Source organism: Pristis pectinata, chromosome 7 (genome assembly GCF_009764475.1).
Source record: "Pristis pectinata isolate sPriPec2 chromosome 7, sPriPec2.1.pri, whole genome shotgun sequence".
Lineage (NCBI taxonomy): Eukaryota > Metazoa > Chordata > Chondrichthyes > Rhinopristiformes > Pristidae > Pristis > Pristis pectinata.
The window spans coordinates 78,520,299-78,540,345 of NC_067411.1; the positions used below are offsets into that span (position 1 = coordinate 78,520,299).

The 20,047-nt window shown below is 40.1% G+C and overlaps 1 protein-coding gene across 1 annotated transcript in view; it reads right to left on the reverse strand.

The window, feature by feature from the left end:
* The window catches only part of ostf1 (osteoclast stimulating factor 1), a 63,698-nt gene that overhangs the window by 27,627 nt on the left and 16,024 nt on the right, over positions 1 to 20,047 (reverse strand). The window contains exons 2-5 of the mRNA XM_052019894.1: positions 14,771 to 14,817; positions 3,360 to 3,410; positions 3,198 to 3,261; positions 1,225 to 1,278 (exon numbers count right to left, since the gene is read on the reverse strand). Coding sequence (XP_051875854.1) covers positions 1,225 to 1,278; positions 3,198 to 3,261; positions 3,360 to 3,410; positions 14,771 to 14,817 — 216 coding nt within the window. The remainder of the gene's footprint in view (positions 1 to 1,224; positions 1,279 to 3,197; positions 3,262 to 3,359; positions 3,411 to 14,770; positions 14,818 to 20,047) is intronic.

Consider the following 20,047-nt stretch of genomic DNA (forward strand, 5'->3'; position numbering starts at 1 on the left):
TTGAGAGTGTAAAGAGGAATTAACAATACAAAGAGTTGAGGGGGAATAGCGAGGCAGGAGCTGGCAAGCAAAAGGCGAATCCAGGTGAAGAGGGGTTGATGTGCAGACAACAAAGGGGTACAGATGCTGGAATCTGATAAGAAAGGAAGGCAAAGAGTAGAACCAGATAAGGGAGGGACTCTGGGCAGACGGGAAAAGTGGGGGCAAGGGGAGGGGATAGGAGACCGCTTGGGTCAAGTGTCCTCTGTTACCCAGTTCCTTTCCCTCCCCCACGTGGCTCCATCTGCTTATTACCACACACCCAACCATAATCTGCAGCTCATTCTTGTCTCCACTAGTTATCTCCCAGCCTCTATCGCTATCTCCACTCCTCCATCCCCCACCTGGCTCCACCTGCCCATCAACCCCCCCCCCCCCTCACCTGGAACCACATATCACTCGCCAGCTCCTGCTTCATCCCTCCCCCTTCTCTTTATATTGGCAATCTCCCCTTTAGACTCTCAGTCCTTTGCCTCCACAGATGCTGCCTGACCCAGAGCTCCTCCAGCAGTTTTTTTTCCTCCAAATTCTAGCATTTACAGTCTCTTGTATCTCCAATACATGGATTTACATGTCCTGCACTGTCAAACCCTGAAGTAATCAGAAAGACCATCCACTACAAAGTACTTTTCAAATCCTCAGAATATCCTGATGAGTTTCATAACTGATTAGGAGGTGCAACTAAAAAGAAATAGTTTATTTGGTTTTGCTCCCACCTTTTGTTATTTTTATTCAATTGATAAAACTCGTTAAAGTGGAGATCCAGAGGACCAAAGGCACAGAGGAGTGGCAAGTGGAGTGTGACTCCAGATTAGAGCAGGAGGCAGAAGGGAGCAATGAAGAGGGGTTTAACCCAAGTACATAAACCCAAATATGGTCCTATTAATTACATAAGGGAGAATCTGTGGTAAATTCAGGGGACAGCGATCGTAGTAAATGCAGTATGACAGAGTGTTTGCAAAAATACAAGGTAAATGCAGCTTGTATCAACATTTTTGCAATCAATTTTTCTTTTACTTCACTTTTTAAATAAACTACAATCTGAAAAACACTCAGGAGATTTATTTAGGAATCAGAACCGAAAATGTAAATCTTAAATCCACTTCAAAAACATCTTAGTGATTCCATTTGAAGCTATAGAAATTTTAGCTTAAGGTTAGCATGTACTTTTGCTGACATACTCACCACGTTTGGCAGCTTCATGTAATGGGTTATCAATTGACTCTACATGCTCAGCAACTGTGGAGAGAACTTGGAAGTTACTTTTTTCAAGAAACAAAATATTAATTTTTTTCTTAACTACGGAAGTTACAAATAAGGTATTAAATCATCACACAAAATTCCAGAGCATCCAACATGTTAAGCTGAAGGGAATGATTTATTCCTGACATGGGTTTAACTTTGAAGTCATCACCTCCCCAGAGAGGGTCTGCTCAACATTCTGCACTTTCTTGAGCTTTTAGGAAATAGGCACTGGGGTTCTAATCAAAGCAGAGACATTACTAAAGACACTCTGTTTTAAAATCATTTTTCCCAGTCTCTTTTCTTTTTCGAATGTGGGTGTTGCTGGCAGAAGTGGCATTTATTGTCCATCCTCAATAGCCTTGGAGAAGGTTATGGCAAGTCACCGCTTTGAACTGGTGCAGTCCTTTTCACGAAATACTGTTGGATTAGGAGTTCCAGGATTCAGACCTCATGTCTATGAAGTAATGGCAATATACTTCCAAGTCAGAGTGATGTACGACTTGGAAGCGAACCAGTAGATGGTGGTGTTCCCATGTGCTTGCTGCCCTTTGTTCTAGTGGAGGCTAAGGATTTGGGAGGTCCTATCAGAATAGCCCAGGCAGAAAACTGCAGTGCATTTCATAGACTGTACATACTTATAGTCACTGTACAGCAGTGGTGGAGAGAATTAATGTTTTGGGAATGGATGGGGTGCCAATCAAGTGGGTTGTTTTGTCCTTAATCGTTTTGAGCCTCTTGAGAGTAATTAAAAATAAAAAAAAACAAATAGAAGCAGAAGTAGACCATTCAGCCCCCTTGTGCTTGCTCTGCCATTCAATAAGATCATGGCTAATCTTTACCTCAGCACCACTTTCCTGCATTAACACCATAGACCTTGATAATATTCAAAAATCTTTCCACCTCCATCTTGAGTACACTCAGTGGCCTGCCCTTGACAATCCTCCAAAGATTCATTACTTTCTTGGTAAAGAAATTTCTCCTTGTCACTGTCCTGAATGATCATGCCCTCATTTTCAGGCTGGTATCCCATGTGACAGATACCACAATCAGGGAAAATATCAATTCTGCATCCACCCTATCAAGTCCCTTAGGAATTCTGTATACATTTCAATACGATCACCTCTCATTCTTGTCAATTCCAGAGAACATCAACCTCACTTATTCACTCCTCATAAAACAAACCCGATGTCTACGAAGTTCAAGGTGGCTCACCATCTCCTTTTCAAGAGTAATTAGGTATGGAGTCCTTGCCACCAATACCCTTAAAACCCCAGGAATTTTGGATCTAAGGTCATTTAGGCATGTGGAAACTATTCCACGACACTACTGATTTCTCCCTTGTAGATGGTGAAAAGTCTTTGTGGTGTCATGAGCAGCAGGGCACCCGGTCTCTAACTGATCCTGTAGCCACAACGTTTATGTGGTTGATCCAGCTGAGTTTCTGGTCAATCACGACTCTGAGAATGTTGAAAATTGGAGAATATGATGATGGCAATGAATGACAAGCACGAACAAGTCAACCTCACACAACATCAGATGCAATTGGATATTATGGGAATTGAAGGGTATTATGTTAATGCAAGTAAGTGGTGCTGAGGTAAAGATTAGCCATGATCTTATTGAATAGTAAAGCAAACACAAGGGGTCGAATGGTCTAATTCTGCTCCTATTACTTTTTAATTACTCTCAAGAGGCATAATACCATTCAGGACAAGGCACCAAATGCGATATGAATAGAGAAAATGTCTGAAGATGCCCTTGAATGCGCATTACTAAATGTGAACTCTTGGCTTGCCGGGAGATAAAATAATGGCAAATAAGCCAGTGCTAGGCAAGTTCAATGATTGGGATAAATATCCCAGGCATTGTCAGCATGCTATTAAAATAAATAAAAACTCTATTCCTCTGCTTACCATAGTTACTTGGAATTAATCCTGTTCGACCTCTGCATGTGCCTTTCCACCAATTGGGATCACTCTTGAAACAAAATTATAATTAACATAAAAATCTAACCGAATTTAAAAAAAATATTTGATTAATCAATCTAGATAATATAAAACTGATTAGAAACTTACATTATCTGAAATATAAAGTATGTCCCCTTCATCAAAATATAATTCATCTGGCTAAAACAAAAGATATTTAATTAAAAATATATATCAAGGCAAATTTACAAGGCAATACAAAGTGAACCCAACTGATTACCCAAGCGCTGGTTCCCAGATATTTCATAGTTGTATAACCAAAGGGAAAGACAAGAAGAAAGAACACACAATCAACCATTCAGTCCAGCCAGTCTGTGCCAGAATTTATCCTCCACCTGCATAAGTAATCTTAATTAGCCACTCCGTTCTCATTTTTCTCCAAATCCATGATTTTATCTACTCATCCAATTGATATTCTGCCTTGGTGACTATGGTTTAAGTGTTGATAATCTGCATCACACCTCAAAAGAGACAGAAACTGCCATCCATAATAAATCCCTTATACTTAATTCTGCATCTATGGTTTTTCAATCTTCATTGTTCAGCTACCAGAAACAACACAATAATCTGAAGGGAAAAAAAAACTACACAAAAGTAACATGTGAAGGAGGTTAAGAATTAACTAGTCAAATATATTCAATTGATTCATTACAACCACATGGAAGAAGTCTTCACATTAATAGTAACGTTACCTTATGAAAAAACCCTGTTTTTAATCAGATGGTTATTTTTTAAAATCATATTTTTCCTCATGGAATGAATCTTTGAATTAAATAATATTTAACTATTGTTCTTAAAAACTAATTGATTTTATATAAAAATAAACAACCATAAGCACTGTGCAAGATGGAACAATGAGTTATGGTTATCCCATCAAAGGTGGCCAATGTTCATAACCACTATGGTGGAAGCCTTTCTATTAATGAAGGTATTGTCCGAAGCACTTGCAGAAAATTTGGTCCTCCAGTTCAGACAACAGACTCATTGTGAAATTTCTGTATGAAGGTATCAATGACATTTCCCTTCATTTGAAAAAGGATTAAAATGGAAAAGTAATAAATCAGGCAAGTTTTAATTAAGAGTCTGTAAAGTATGGGATTAAGCCCCAGATTTCAAAGCTAAAATATTTGCATTCAGTAGTAATCAGAAATAAGGCTGCTGCCAAAACAAGTCAGTCAAAGCACAGAAGAGACACAACTTGTGGTTAGCATTTATTTTTCCCATTTTGAGGACACAAATTAGATTGAACGATGAAAATATAATTTGTTTTAACTGATACACTGAACATTCATTTGCAGCTCGCAAAAATGAAGTACATTAATTAATCATCCCTGTCCTTGATTTGTCAACTGTTTGAGTCTGTGAAGTGCACATGGTAACATGGATGATAAACAATATCCAGTTTGGATCACAAGCTTTTTTGTTTATTCATTTTCCAGGATCTGCCTGTCACTGGAAAGAACATTTTTTGTCCTTGAAAGTTGGTGAGCTACCTTCTTGATCCACTTCTGTCCTTTTTTTTTTGAAAGAGATGGTCATTGCCTTACACTTTTGTGCCCTGAAATGTTACTTGCCACTTGGTAGCTTCTGTCCGAATGTTACCCAGGTGTCTTTTAGCACATAAAACAAACTGCTGGAGGATCTCAGTGGGTTGAAGAGCACCTTGTGGTGGTGGTGGTGGGGGGGGGGGGGGGGGGGTGCGGTGGAGGAGGTGTTGTAGAAGGAATTATTGACATTTTGGTTCAAGATCCTGCATCAGGGCTGAGTGGAGAGGGAAGATAGCTGGTATGAAGAGGAGAGGGGGAGGGGTGAGATAGGGGCTAGTAGGTGATAGGTGGACTGAGGAGGGGTGAAGGATGATGGGCAGATGGAGCCAAGTAGGGGGAGGGGAAGGTGAAGGGGGAGACAGCTGCTGAAAGGCGATTCCCCCCTCAGTGCACCAATTTCCTGCTGGCCCCTGTCTTACCCCTTCCCCTCTTCTCTTTATACTGGCCATCTTCCCTCTCTACTCTCAGTCACGATGCAGCGACTCAACCTGAAAGGTTAACAATTCGTTGCTGCCACCCCACCACGCACAGATGCTGTTTGACTTGCTGAGTTCCTCCAGCAGTTTGTTTTTTGCTCTAGATGCCAGCATCTGCAATCTCTTGTATCTCTATTTAGTACATACCTGGGTTAGTATCATATGCTTGGATGTTGGGCAATGCAGAGATACAAATGAACATAAGCTTAGATGATTTGAATCAGAAACAAGTAAAAATACATTATTAAATGGTGATAAAATTAGAAACAAAAGCCAGCAGGATTACAGGCTGACTATAAGTTTAAATGCAAGATTGGAACTTGAAGGTTCCTGAACATGGAGATTTTGGGAAGTTTATAATAGGTGAAGGCTTCAACTTCAATGATGGGACAAAGAGACTGCTTGCTCCAGGCGCAACCTAGAGGGCCAGAGAAGTGGGGATTTTGGAGGAGGAAGGGGGTCAAGTGCAAAAAGTACATGTTTCAAGACAGTTGCAAAGGGTGGGTTAGCGTAAGAAAAAAAAGTGAAGACTTGGTGTTTGGTGCATATTGAAAAGGAAGTCAATATAGATTGGGGATGGTATGGATACCCAGATAGCTAGGACCAAGTACAGGAAGCCATACAACTTGTAGTATGTCAAAACTGGGGGAATGGGAGGGTAGCAAGATGAGCTTTGCTGTTAATCAAATCCAAAAGTGACAAAAGCTGAATTCAAAGGTGACAAAAGATGAATAATAGTTTTAGCTAAGAAGGCAACACAGGACAGACATGAAGACATTAGAGATCTCTAGCAATGTTTCAACCTTTAAATAGTTTAAAGGATGTAACATTACTAGAAAGCTCTAATTGCCTTTCAGAAGTTGGTGGCAAGTTGTCTCCTTGAACACCTACAGTTTATTTGGTGAACGTATCCTTGCATGCCTCCCCTTCCCACTCTTACCTCACTGTGCTTTTGGATAGGAAATTCCAGGATTTAGATCCAGCAAAGAAATGGCAAAATATTTCAACTGACTAGTGCTTGATCTTTTAGGTTATTGATGTCACAGATTGAGCAAAGCTATTGGAGTAGACATGGCAAGTAGCTGTAGTCCTCATGCAGGTGGTATACGCAGCAGCCATGGTACACTACTGATGATGGTGTGAATGTTTAGGATGGAAAATGTTGGCTTTGGTGATTCAAGACTCTTCTCAGGTTAGCACGAATAGGATCCCAAGGCTACAAACAGTCTTGTTCAGCCGAGTCAAATCTTCGGTAGAGGGAGGCAGTCAATGATCAACTAGTTTGTGATGGGACCAAAAGCAATAGCCATGGATTTCCAAATTACTGCAGAAAGTTGTGGCTCACCATGACCTGGTATCAGCCAGTTTAACATTTAAGTAGCATTCATGAGATCAGTAAAAGCAAATACAGTAGCCTAGTCATTATGATACTAATGAAATAAATCTAAGGCCATGTTCAAATAAGATAGGATCTTCATTAGTCACATGTACATTGAAACACACAGTGAAATGCATCTTTTGCATAGTGTTCTGGGGGGGGGGGGGCAGCCTGCAAGTGTCGCAATGCTTCCGGCGCCAACATATCATGCCCATAACTTCCTAACTTGTACGTCTTTGGAATGTGGAAGGAAACCGGAGCACCCGGAGGAAACCCATGCAGACACAGGGAGAATGTACAAACTCCTTACAGACAGCGGCGGGAATTGAACCCGGGTCGCTGGCGCTGTAAAGAGTTACACTAACCACTACACTACCGTGCCTGGCACCATGATAAATTTGTTAAAAGAGTCCAAAAATAAGGCTTTGGTAGAAATATTGAAGCTAAAAAATAACAAAACTGTATGGTCCTGAAATGCAAATTTAACTAACTGAGCTGGTTACTGGGTCCAGTTATCATAAGGGGGCCAATATCATGAGTAGCAAGTAACAATTAAAGCTATCCCACAGGTCTTAAAGGAGAGGTGCAGTTGAAGCAGATGACAGCAGTTGTGCAATAATTAAATCTAACCTAGGAATGGAATCGACCCAAGTAGGATAAAGTAGGGTCAAATTTATGGACAGTTGTCAAGAGTTCTTGGTGGAGTGGAGCAGAGCCATCCTTTCTGGTTCCACTGGGACATGCAGACACATACATAGAGGGGTGTAGTGGAAGACTGTAAAAGGTCACAAACAGGAGCTATTCCAAGTATCTAAATTGAGAGCTGCAAAAGGTCCTTCTAACTGTACCATTAGCCTTAGACATTGGTTAATTACCATACCCCCATCAACCACTATTTCTATTAATCAGGATGTGTATTTAATGTTCATATGTACCATCATACATTCAAGATTATTACAAGCCCCTACATCACCCTTGGTGCTGGACTGGAATTTCCAACAGGTGTCATAGTGGTTTACAGTTTTAAAACAACAAAAAAAAGGATAGTTGTGCGAAACCAGAGTCGAGCAATCTATATTGAAATGTATTACTGGGATTGTTGATCCCCTGTCCTGGAACCATGTGTAGTGACTCCCATGGAGCACAAACTGGATTCCTCTTTCAGTAAGAAACACTTATTCCTCCGCCCCTGAAGGTCTAGCAGTCTCCTTTGTATTGATACTCACCCAGCCAGCCAAGACTAATGTCACAAGCGCAAAGGGAATACCAACTGCAGCCTGAATCTAGGGTCAGAGTGGCTCAAGCGTATTCTTCAAAAGTAACTTCATTTTCCTCTTTTGAAAGTCAGTAACAGTGTATAAGAGCACCAGGACAAGCATAGGAAGTCAACACTATGGGGGATTAGCTGAATTTTGGATATATTATGGCATGATCTCATTAACATGGTTTGAAATATTTTTGATAATTATAATAAACATTGTGGCAGTCAGAGGGAAGGCATGGTATGGGACTGCTGGTTAATGGAGAACACTGGTTTGATTACTGGAATTATCTCTGGTGAGTTTAGCAAGCCCAAATAGAAAGGGCTGACAGACTCCATGTTTTCCTTCTCAGCCACCACCACCACATTTAGCTGGTGGCAAGGGCTCTCACCTCACAATGGAGAGGTTGTTTAGAACATCACAAACCACCAGAATTATTGACATCTGCACTGCGAGGAATGAATGGAATGAGCTCCACTGGAGACAAATCAGTGGGTGGATGGGGAAGATTAAAGCCTGAATGTTATAGCTGCTGTTGCAGACGTGGGTTCCAGTCTATGGTGCACTGGCACCAGTACTGGGGAACGTGGGATCTGTAGTGTTGAGATGTAACTAGAGGGGGAGGATTTTAAATTCAATAGTGTGGACAAGGGATCAAAGTTCCAAAGATGTGGTAAATAAAAATTAAGAGACAAACCTAGAGAGAAAGTTAAAAGTATGAGAAATGATAAACAGCCCGTGACAGGAAGGGATAGAGAGTACAAATCTGAGCAAATCAGCACTTAAGACTAGAGATTACAAAAATAAAAGTGTAGAGGGAATAGTAAAGGTATAAGGATAAGCAGCATAGAGGGTTAACCTTTGCACGAATAAAGACAGTGACATTACTGCTTGTGTCTTTAGTTAAATAGCACTTAGAGGGTCTGCAGGAAAAGCATGAAGACAGGTTACAGATAGAAAGGACAATTTTAATTCTCTTCTAGACCCTGTGATGGAAAATTTTGGAGAAAGTTGGACGCTTACTGGAACACAAGTGTTGTGGAACTAGACCCATGATAGAGAGTAATCAGGATTGAGATTGTGCAGGACCCCCATGTTTACAACAAATGTAGCAGAGACTGCAAATGGGAGAAGTATTGAAGTGGAGACCATTAGTATGTTCCTGGCACAACAACCACATGGTAAGATAGAGAATAAAGGAAGAAACAATGGGAACTCGTCAGAAAGGTACAGCAATAACCACGGGGAATTTTATTCCACAAATGAACCTCAAGGATTAGAAGGGCAGAGGAAGCCTAGACAAGGATTTCATAGAGTACTCAGTATAATTTCTTAGTATGTTCTGCAGCCAACTAGAGAGCAGTCTATATAACACTGGTATTGTGTGATGAGATAGGATTAATTAATTAATTAGTAAAAGTCAGAGTTCTTTGGAGGTAAGATACAACTTTGTGGGAAGATTGAGAAAAGTGTTGAGGCAATGATGTAGCCTTCTCTGGCATTAGTGTTCACTGAGATCGGCTCTTGGACAGTTAGTCAGGATCATCACTTGCACACCATCATGAAGCAAACACAAATTCTGTGGGCAGGCAAACTGAGGACGGTCCACTGCCCCTCCCTAATGTCAATGGTTTTAGTGAGTGCAAAGCCACATACTGTATAGTGGCTGGTGCTGCTTCCTGCATTTTTCCTGGAGCTGTCTCATGATGAAGATCATGTCCACTATATCTCTAGATAGATGGAATCCACGCTGATACTCTGGGAGGAGCTACTTCAGAAGAACCCTGCCAATGACTTTCCCTGTGACAGAAAATAGGGAGACCTCTCTGTAGTTGTGACAGGTGGACTCGTCTCCCTTTGTAACAACAGTCTAGATTGCAGCATCTCTGAGATTCCCTGGTATATCCTCCTCTTCCTAGATGTGGACAATTGGATTGTGGATATGTGACTGAAGCCACTGACCTTTAGAACTTCTGTGGGAATACTGTGTGCTCCTGAGGCCTTTTTTTTTGTTAAAGTTGGGATTTGGCCCTTTTCGCTTCTTGCTGATCAGCAGTGGCAGGACAATTGCATCAAATAGGCTGCTAATGGGATGGAGTCAAGGGCACACACAACAAGGTAAAGACATGGTTGAGGAGGCCTTCAAAATGTTAATTCACTGGGCATTGACTCTCTGTCTGTGATGAGCTCTCAATGGAGTGGGATCCTGGGTGTTTGTATTGTGATGAGGCCTTGTGCTTGTCCATAAACTTCCTGAGGGGTCTTGAATGGGTGGATATGAAGAGGACATTTCCTTTGATCACAGATGCTAGAACTAGGGGGTCACTGTTTACAAATAAAAGATTGTTCATTCAGGTTGGAAATTTTTTTCCTTCGGGGGTCACGAGTATTTGGAACTCTCTTCCCCAAAGGATGGTAGAAGCAGAGTTTGATTATTTTTACTGCAGAAGTGGATAGATTTTTGAAAGCAAGGGGTTGAAAGGTTACTGGGTGTAGAAAGGAATGTGGAACTGAAGTTGCAATCAGATTATATTAAATATGAAATCACAAAAGTAATCCATAGAATAAAAGCAAGTCCATCTATTATGCTTGTTATTCTGGCTCTCTAACCTACATGATCATCTAATATCTCCATATAACGGCAACATACAACTTCAGATTATCCATCTGTCCATCCAAGATTGGAGCAGGATTCGACCTCTCTACAAATATATCTGTCTTATAGCCCTGAACCATGGCATCCTACACAGTATTTAAATGCATGAAAATCAGTGCATTTTTAAATACACATTTCAATTGTGTTCTGAACAAAATATTTTGTTTTGAAATGATTGTTAACTGCCATTGAATAAAATGTAACCAAAAGTCCTTGGCCTAGAAATTGTTCAGTACATTAAATTGGCAAGGCATAGCAGGTACTCAAACAAAATCTGCAGTACACAAGGTTCGAGACTTGGTGATTCACAGAAAAGGCTAGGATGTTTAAAGGCCTTTCCTTCACATGTTCCACCAATGCAGAATTCAGTTTTATCACTGATCCGCATCAGAAGTGAGAAGAGCTATGGAACAGGGCATAATCTTATGTTAAAGATGAGTTGATGGCTACGGGTGACTCAAGGAGGTTCTCTTTAATTAAGATCATTGGATGCCACTGCATATATCTAGGAGCCTCAGCATGTTACTGGAAGACCCAGAAGGGAATAAAAAAAACACAAACTTCACAATCCACAAGGCAAGTCTTCAGTTTTGTCTACCAAATAATTCTTCATTGAAATTCAATAGCTGTGCGTACATAAACACTTTTAGAATTTCTAACCCTTGGCCTTTTCCACATGTGCACTACTTGAAGATTCTCTCCTAACAAATAAAAACACAAAATGCTGGAAATGCTCAGTAGATCAGACATATCTGTCAGTGAGAAGCAGAGCTAACATTTCTTCAGGATTAGGAAAAGTTAGAAATCAAGCATGTATTAAATTGCAGAGAAGGGATTGTCTGTAATAGGGAAAGTAAAAGGCATAAGCGTTGGTGGTACCTGCTGAGAGAGTGATGAGCATTTATTAATCATGGCTGATCTGTCTGGAGAAGATGAAGCAGATGTAGATGAGGACAGAGGGGAGCGTTAAATAAAATGCTGGAATGGGAGATACTAAACTGCAGTTGTTGAAAATCTGAATTTTGTTTTGTAGTTTTCCTCTTTTATCTTTGATCCATGGTTCAAATAGGAAAGAGATTTTCTGTAGTCCCTAATGAGAACAAAATAGTTGAGATAACCATAAATCTTGAATTTTCACTCACAAAACACCTTCCCATGAAAAATACTTATGTCCATTTTAACAACTAATGGAAAATATATCTGGTGATCCTTCTCTGTCCTTTATACAGGAGACACTACACTTCCCATAATCATGAATGGAATGGACTTTTACTGTACAATGGCCTCCTTTTGAGTGGGTATTCACCGAAGTATGGAAAGACTATTTTACTTAGGGATTTTCGAAAACTAACTTAAGTTTTAACTTAAGCTGCCTGAGAGAGTGGCTGAAACTGGGTCACTGACAGCATTTAAGAAGTGTCCAGATGAGGACTTGAGTCATCTCTACATTGAAGACTATGGACAGAGTGCTGGAAGATGGGATTTATACAGAAGGGTGCCCACTGGTTGGTGGGAATGAAATAGGCCAAATGGCCTGTTTTCATACTGTATGATTCTATGACTCTACAATTCTATAAAGTCATTCAATGTACAATTCCTCAGCCAACTGCATACAAGAAATGTGTTAATGCAATACTAACATTTATACAGCTGGGCTACTCACACTTGTACAACTCTTTGTAGATTTGATTTTTACATCTGTAGCTAAAACTTCCATATAATGCAACAGAGTCCAAATATTCCATCTCACCATATCAACTCAAAAATGAACTGAAAATTGCACTGGGTTCTTCCTTGCATCAGTAATGTATGCTACAGGAAGTGATTGCAGCAATAGGCATATCCTGCTTTCAGTTACCTCATCACAAAAAATAATGACGACCTAACACTTTAAAATCCTAGTTAGGTTGAAACATTTCCTCTTTGATATGGATTGCTTAACTGTCCTTTTAAAAGCAACGGCAATCCAACATTTGCTTGGATTAAATGATCATTGCATGAACAAATAAATGGTGATGTCTAATAAGCAAAAACATAACTGACTCAGCAATATGATAAATAGGATAAAAAAAACAATTATTAGAATCAAGCAACTTGATTTAAAATTGCTCGATTCTAATAAAATTCAAGTAAACAGTAATCTTACTTAAATAATTGAAACTCCCTTACATCTGTGTTAATTTTCATATTATTGAGTTCAGTCAAAGACCCTTCATCAGAACTGGGCAAGAGAGAAAAAAAGGTTAGTTGCAAATTGCAGAGAAGGTTGAATGAGTGATAGATAGGACAAGGTGAATATCTACAATTGATTGAGACAATGGTTGCTGTGGGGGTGAGTTGTTAATGAGAGCAGTCAAAGGATGACAAAGAAGTGAGGCATTTTGTAAATAGCAAGTTAGAAAGTGGTAATGGAGAGGGAAAAATAAGAAAACTGCGTCAATATCATAGTTGGATGAATTACAGCAGAAATGACTGACTCTGATATAGACTGAGAAAGATGAGGTATCACAAGTTGGAGAATTTGATATTGAATCAGGAGGGCTCATTGTGCCCAGTTGAAAGTGAAGGCACTGTTCCTCAAGCCTGCTTGGGAGCTCATTACAACAGTGCAAGAGGTTACAGATTGGTCAGAGCGGCAGTGGGAGGGAGAATTAAAGTAGCAACAGGAAGGTTGCCCTGTGACCGACCCAATTTGCATTTGTTAGTATAAAGGAGACCACATTACAGTACATTGGAAGAACTGAAAGTGAAGGGCCGCTTCACTTAGAAAGACTGCTTGCATCTCTCGATGGTAGGAAAGGAAGAGGTGAAATGACAGGTTTGCATCTGCTGTGGTGGCATAGGAAAGTGGCACTGGACAGGGGGTGGGTGGTGGGGATGGAAGAGAAAACCATAGTTTTTTTTGGTACTAAAGTGCTCCAGTAATGTCAAAAATTAAAAGCACTTCCAATGAAAACTGAGAGTCATGACTTCAAACTAACTTTAACACTGAGCTGGAACTTCTGGTTGCCAGGAACAAAATGTATTTTTTTGTAAAGTCTGCATCCAAATTTGAAAGGTAATTCCTGATACAATTGAGCTCCCCAGCTGGTTTAAGTCTTGAAGCATATCATTTCCCATTGAAGACACTGATGACACCATCAGAGTCGCCTCACATGAAAGGAGACACAACCATTTCTATAAGCAAACTGGTATTTCTTTTGCAACAGTTTAACTATACAATTTACTCTCAATGAAATTTCCTTTGACAAAATGGGGAACCATTTTAAATGATAAGAACATTCCCTTTAGGTTTTGCTTCTCCTTCAGTGCCGTAGTCACATACTTTGAGAAAATTAAATGAAGAGAGAGGATTTTCAAGTTTGTGTGTTGAAATCAATGTATTTTCAGTACTGGTTGTTGTGTACAGATCCTCCACTTACCTGTATTTATAAATAGCTTCAATTATCTTTTAAATGCAAGTGCCAAATAGAATACAAACAAGGGATCAGACATCAAGATTCAAACTCTGGTGCTCTACCATAAAAGTGCCAAGTGACAATAAGGAATAATCAGAAAAATCCATTAAACTATAATACAATGTAGTTGAGGAAATAATAACACAAATATATGAATTTTAATGAAAAACTAGATAATATTAGATTGTCAAACATATTAATGAATTATTTACATATAACATATACTTGTATATACTTGTAGGTAAAACTAAGCTATAATTAAAAGATTTGACAAAGAACAAAAGTTACATTAAATAGCCAATAGCCTCATCCTAAGAAGTTTCAATCAATGAACTACATTCAGAAATTTGGCAATACTGTTAAGGCAAAAGAGAAAAAATACACAGCAATTTTATTTTCTTATGCTTGTATTTCCTCCCTCTATCACCTGTCACAATCCTGATCTGTCTTTGTCCTTATATTTCTGTTTTCCTTGGATGATATGCTTTTCCCTCCAAACTTGGACTCCATAATCATGTTAAACAACTGTAAAACTCAGTTACTTAATTCATATATAAAAAGTGTTTAACGACTCGATACTGCGTGGAGATATGCTTTACTATCAACAGCACAAGAATTTGGATAATTTGAAACAAAGCAGTTAAATTTAAATTCTAAGCATTCCTGGATCCCTACACCATACACAAATCAGCTGTTATTTTCGGTAAAAAAGCAATGTACTTACTGTTCTGGGTTCAAATGCAAACAGAGCTCTGTAAACCTTCACTTGACCTGGAAATCAAAAATCATACAGCAATCACCACAATGACCTTTTATTCAGATATAGAGTATGAATATGCAGTCTTCATATCCAGAATTTTTGTTTTTAATGCCTTGATAATAAAAGGTTTATTAACTCAGTGACATTTTCTTAATCATAAGATTTGTTTTCAAATATTTTACGACACAATAAAAGGGGAATGCCAAAAGCAGCTTTTAAATCAGACAAGATGTGTGTTTGGACCCGACCAAAACAATTACCACAAATGGCAAAAAAAAACACAGCTTCAGGACTGACATTCTTTATTATATTTTTAAATTTGAAATCTATGTCTTACAAGGCAAATAAACTGAAGTCTGAAAGTCTAAAAACATTAACACAACTGCCGTACTGTTACAAAATTCAATATCTCCTCAGACATGAAGTATTATCTGAATTAAACAAGAGTCATTGCATCGTGTGTGTGGGTGAAATGAAGATGGTAGAGGTCAAAGAACCAAAATGGCCCATTGCAAAACTTCAACAATGGATAATGGTAATATTGAATAAAGAACACTATATGCTGGAAACACTCAGTACGTTGGGCAATATTTGTAGAGAGACAAACAGAGCTAAGGTTTCAGGCCCATGACCTTCCATCAGAACTGAGAAAGAGGTAAAACAATATTAAGAAGGAAAGTGCAAAGGGAGAAAAGAACACAAGGGAGGAACTATGATAAGCTAGAAGGCAGAAGAGATTAAAAATAGTTTTTCAAAAAAATTATTCATTGCAGAATATGGTCATTGCCAGCAAGATGCAGCATTTAGATATCTTTATTAGTCACATGTACATTCGAAACACACAGTGAAATGCATCTTTTACATAGACCGTTCTGGGGGCAGCCCGCAAGTGTCACCACGCTTCCGGCGCCAACATAGCATGCCCACAACTTCCTAACCTGTACGTCTTTAGAAGGTGGGAGGAAACCCACGCAGACACAGGGAGAATGTACAAACTCCTTACAGACAGCGGCTGGAATTGAACCTGGATCACTGGCGCTGTAATAGCGTTATGCTAACCGCTACACTACTATTTACCCCTGTGGAGGAAATGGCAAGATGCTTTCCTGAAATATTTCAGTCCTCTTGGTGAATAGAGAGGTGCCAGAAAGGGAGTTCCAGGTCCTAGATCCAGAAGCACTGAAAGAATGGCAATTTGTTGAATTTGCAGGAATGTTGAAGTACCTTCGGTGAAATGGCACACACACACAAACACAAGCTACAGTGTGCTGTTAGAGGCGGTACATAAAACACTAAAGCACAGTACAGGCCTTTCGGCCCACAACATTGTGCTGACATTTTATCCTGCTCTAAGATCTATCTAACCCTTCCCTCCAACATTGCCCCCTATTTTTCTATTATTCATGTGTCTCTTAAATGTCCCTAATGTATCTGCCCCCACAACCTCTGCTGGCAGTACCTTCCATGCACCCACCACTCTCTATGTAAAAAAAACTTACCCCTGACATCCCCCTTAAACCTTGCTCCAATCACCTTAAAATTATGTCCCCTCATGTTAGCCATTGTCGCCCTGGGAAAAAGTCTGACTGTCCACTCAATCTATGCCTCTTATCATCTTGTACACCTCTATCAAGTCACCTCTCATCCTCCTTCTCTCCAAAGAGAAAAGCCCGAGCTCGCTCAGCCTATCCTCGTAAGACATGCTCTCCAATCCAGGCAGCATCCTGGTAAATCTCCTCTGCACCCTCTCTAAAGCTTCCACATCCTTCCTATAATGAGGTGACCAGAACTGAACACAATACTCCAAGTATGGTCTAACCAGAGTTCTACAGGGCTGCAACATCAGCTCATGGCTCTTGAACTCAATACCCCGACTAATGAAGGCAAACACTCCATATGCCTTCTTAACAACCCTATTGACCTGCGTGGCAACCTTGAGAGATCTATGGACGTGGACCCCAAGATCCCTCTGTTCCTCCACACTGCTAAGAGTCTTGCCATTAACCTTGTATTCTGCTTTCAAATTCGATCTCCCGAAGTGCATCACTTCACACTTATCTGGGTTGAACTCCACCTGCCACTTCTCAGCCCAGCTCTGCATTCTATCAATATCATGTTGTAACCTACAGCAACCTTCTGCACTATCCACAACACCACCAATCTTTGTATCATCAGCAAACTTACTAACCCACCCTTCCACATCCTCATCCAAGTCATTTATAAAAATCACAAAGAGCAGGGGTCCCAGAACAGATCCCTGCAGAACACCACTGATTACGGACCTCCAGGCAGAATACGCTCCATCTACCACCACCACCCTCTGTCTTCTATGGGCAAGCCAATTCTGAATCCACAAAGGCAAGTTTCCCTGGGTCCCATGCCTCCTGACTTTCTGAATAAGCCTTCCATGGGGAACCTTATCAAACACTTTACTAAAAAAATCCATGTACACCACAACTACTGCTCTACCTTCATCAAATGTGCTTTTTCACATCCTCAAAGAATTCAATCAGGCTCGTGATGCACGACCTGCCCCTCACAAAGCTATGTTGACTGTCCCTAATCAGCTCATGCTTCTCTAAATGCCCATAAATCCTGTCTCTAAGAATCTTCTCCAGTAATTTGCCCATCACTGAAGTAAGACTCACTGGTCTGTAATTCCCAGGGTTATCCCTACTTCCTTTCTTAACCAAGAGGAACAACATTTGCCACCCTCCAATTGTTTGATACTACTCCTGTGGCCAGTGAGGATGCAAAGGTCATCGCCAAAGGCGCAGCAATCTCTTCCCTAGCTTCCCGTAATAACCTTGGATATATCCTGTCCGGCCCTGGTACATGCTTAGGACATTGGAACTGGTGATAAATTAAGCTGGCTGCTTTGTCCTGAATAGTACTGACTTTCTTGAATGTTGTTAGAGGAGAACTCATTCAGTTAAATTTTTTTTTTTAATTTTATTTACAGGGTGGTAACAGGCCCTTCCGGCCCAACGAGTCCACACCGCCCATTTTAAACCCAAATTAACCTACCTGTACGTCTTTGCAATGTGGGAGGAAACCGATGCATCTGGAAGAAACCCACGCAGAAACGGGAGAACGTACAAACTCCACACAGACAGCGACAGGAATCGAACCCGATCGCTGGCACTGTAATAGTGTCGCACTAACCACTACACTACCGTGCCGCCCTAAGTGGAGACTATTCAATCACACTGCTGATCCATGCCCTACCGATGGTTGGCATGCTCTGGGGTGCCAGGAGGCAAGTCACTTGCCACAGGACACATGGCACAGGACCTACTTCCTTAGTCACAACAATTAGGTGGTTTGTTCAGTTGAAATTCTGTTCATAGGAAATCTTACATATATTATGTATGCATTCTTTAAATCTAGTAGGGTGTTGGATGATTTGATTGATTTTCTTTTAAGATCTTGAAAAAAATTGAAAGGGAAGATGGAGAGAAACATGGTGTGAAAGTCAAGAATAAAGGAAAAATCTAAACATCAAGGCCAGCCTATTAAAGAGAGCAATTAGAAACACTTCTGCATGCAACGAGTGGTAAGAATATGGAACTCTCTTCCACAAACAGTTGGAGATGCCAGCTCAAAATATTAAATCTGAACTGGATCAATAATGTTGACTTTTTGTTTTTAGAAAGTAGAGACAACCTCTGTTATTTGAAATCTCATTGCCCAAAGTGGTATTGACAGGACTTCTCTTTTAAGATCAACACAGGGTGACATTTTCCTGTAATTTCTTTAATGCAAGAGAAAACTGAAAAGCAGACAGTTGCCCCAACATTCCACCTCCGACCAATGTGAATGATGTACTCCACATCTCCTTTATAATTCCCCAGATATTGCCCTGACCAATTCTAAGGTACATTCATGTTCATCTAAGGAAGATGGGAGCATCCCTTGGTAGAACAGAACCCAGCCCATACTCGAACTGAACACTCATGAATTTCAACTTTTAAAAAAGTCAACACTGAGAGAACCAAGTATCGCTCTAACTGGCACAGACCTCAAATTTGCACTCCAGCATTCATCCAAGACCTTTTCCATTTCATAAAGGAGCTAGATTGGAGAACCTTGACGTATAAAGCTTTCAGAAAAACATGGAAAATAATATATCCAATGTGGTTCTAGCTTATAGCTATATTTTGCGTGGTTCATTAATCTGTATGTAGATCCTGCGTATACAAACACCAAGTGTTAACGTGTCTTGTGTTGCAAGGGATGAGTTTGACTATTTTGCCTCAATGTTTTTGTTAGTTGAACCATTCCAGCCACCTGTCTCCCATAAAACACACAAGAACATCTTTGATCATAAATCAATCTGGCAGTAACCTGCACAAAATATGATCAGAACCCTGCAAGAAAAGGACACGGTGTATCCTGTGGAGTGATTCCATGGGCAGACTGTCAAAACCATTTGGCAGACTGCTTCATCACCAAAGCTTTCAAACAAACACCAAGACCTTGCTTGGTTGGTTGTAGAAAGGTCCTCCTCATCAGATCTTTCTTATAGCACAAGAACATTGGCCTTTGTGATAGCGGTACTGGAAATGAGACCATTGCCCATCTCCTAGAGAATGTATCTTTGCCAGAAATATCTGGAATAGATGCAGCAGCATTCATTATGGTTCGTCCCAAATTGCTGCATAACACACGACTCTGTGCTAGATGTTCCCAGTGATGCACATTGAAACTAAGATCAACTTCTGCAGAAAGTCATCAATTCCTGAAGGATGACCTCTGATATATCTGAAAAATCACCGATGATCAAGTGCTACAAACTGGCATGTTCAAGCATCTAGAAAAAGTGCTAGATGATGCTCTGTAGCTGGGCATAGGCACTGCAAGGACTTGGTGGACCAGAGCCACTGTTTGACCCTTCCATCACTGCACCTTAATTCATTGAGATCTGTGTTAAAACCCCATAATTATTTCTTCACAGTTACAAATGAAGGATAACTGATGAGACGCCAATATAAATATAAGGGTCTGACCTGTTATTATGAAAGTGTTGTCTTAAATGTTCTTAATTATTTGTCTTTGAATTTTTTTAAAGAATAAAGTATAATTTAAAATAAATAATAAACAACAAGGGGAACACTATGCACTTGATGACTAGGTTCTTTCCTATGAGCAATTGCAAGAACGCACTGGAACTCCATTCAGCACCGCCTTTAAGAGCGCTGATTTGTTACAGTCCTCCTGATCCTCCAGTGCAAACACTGA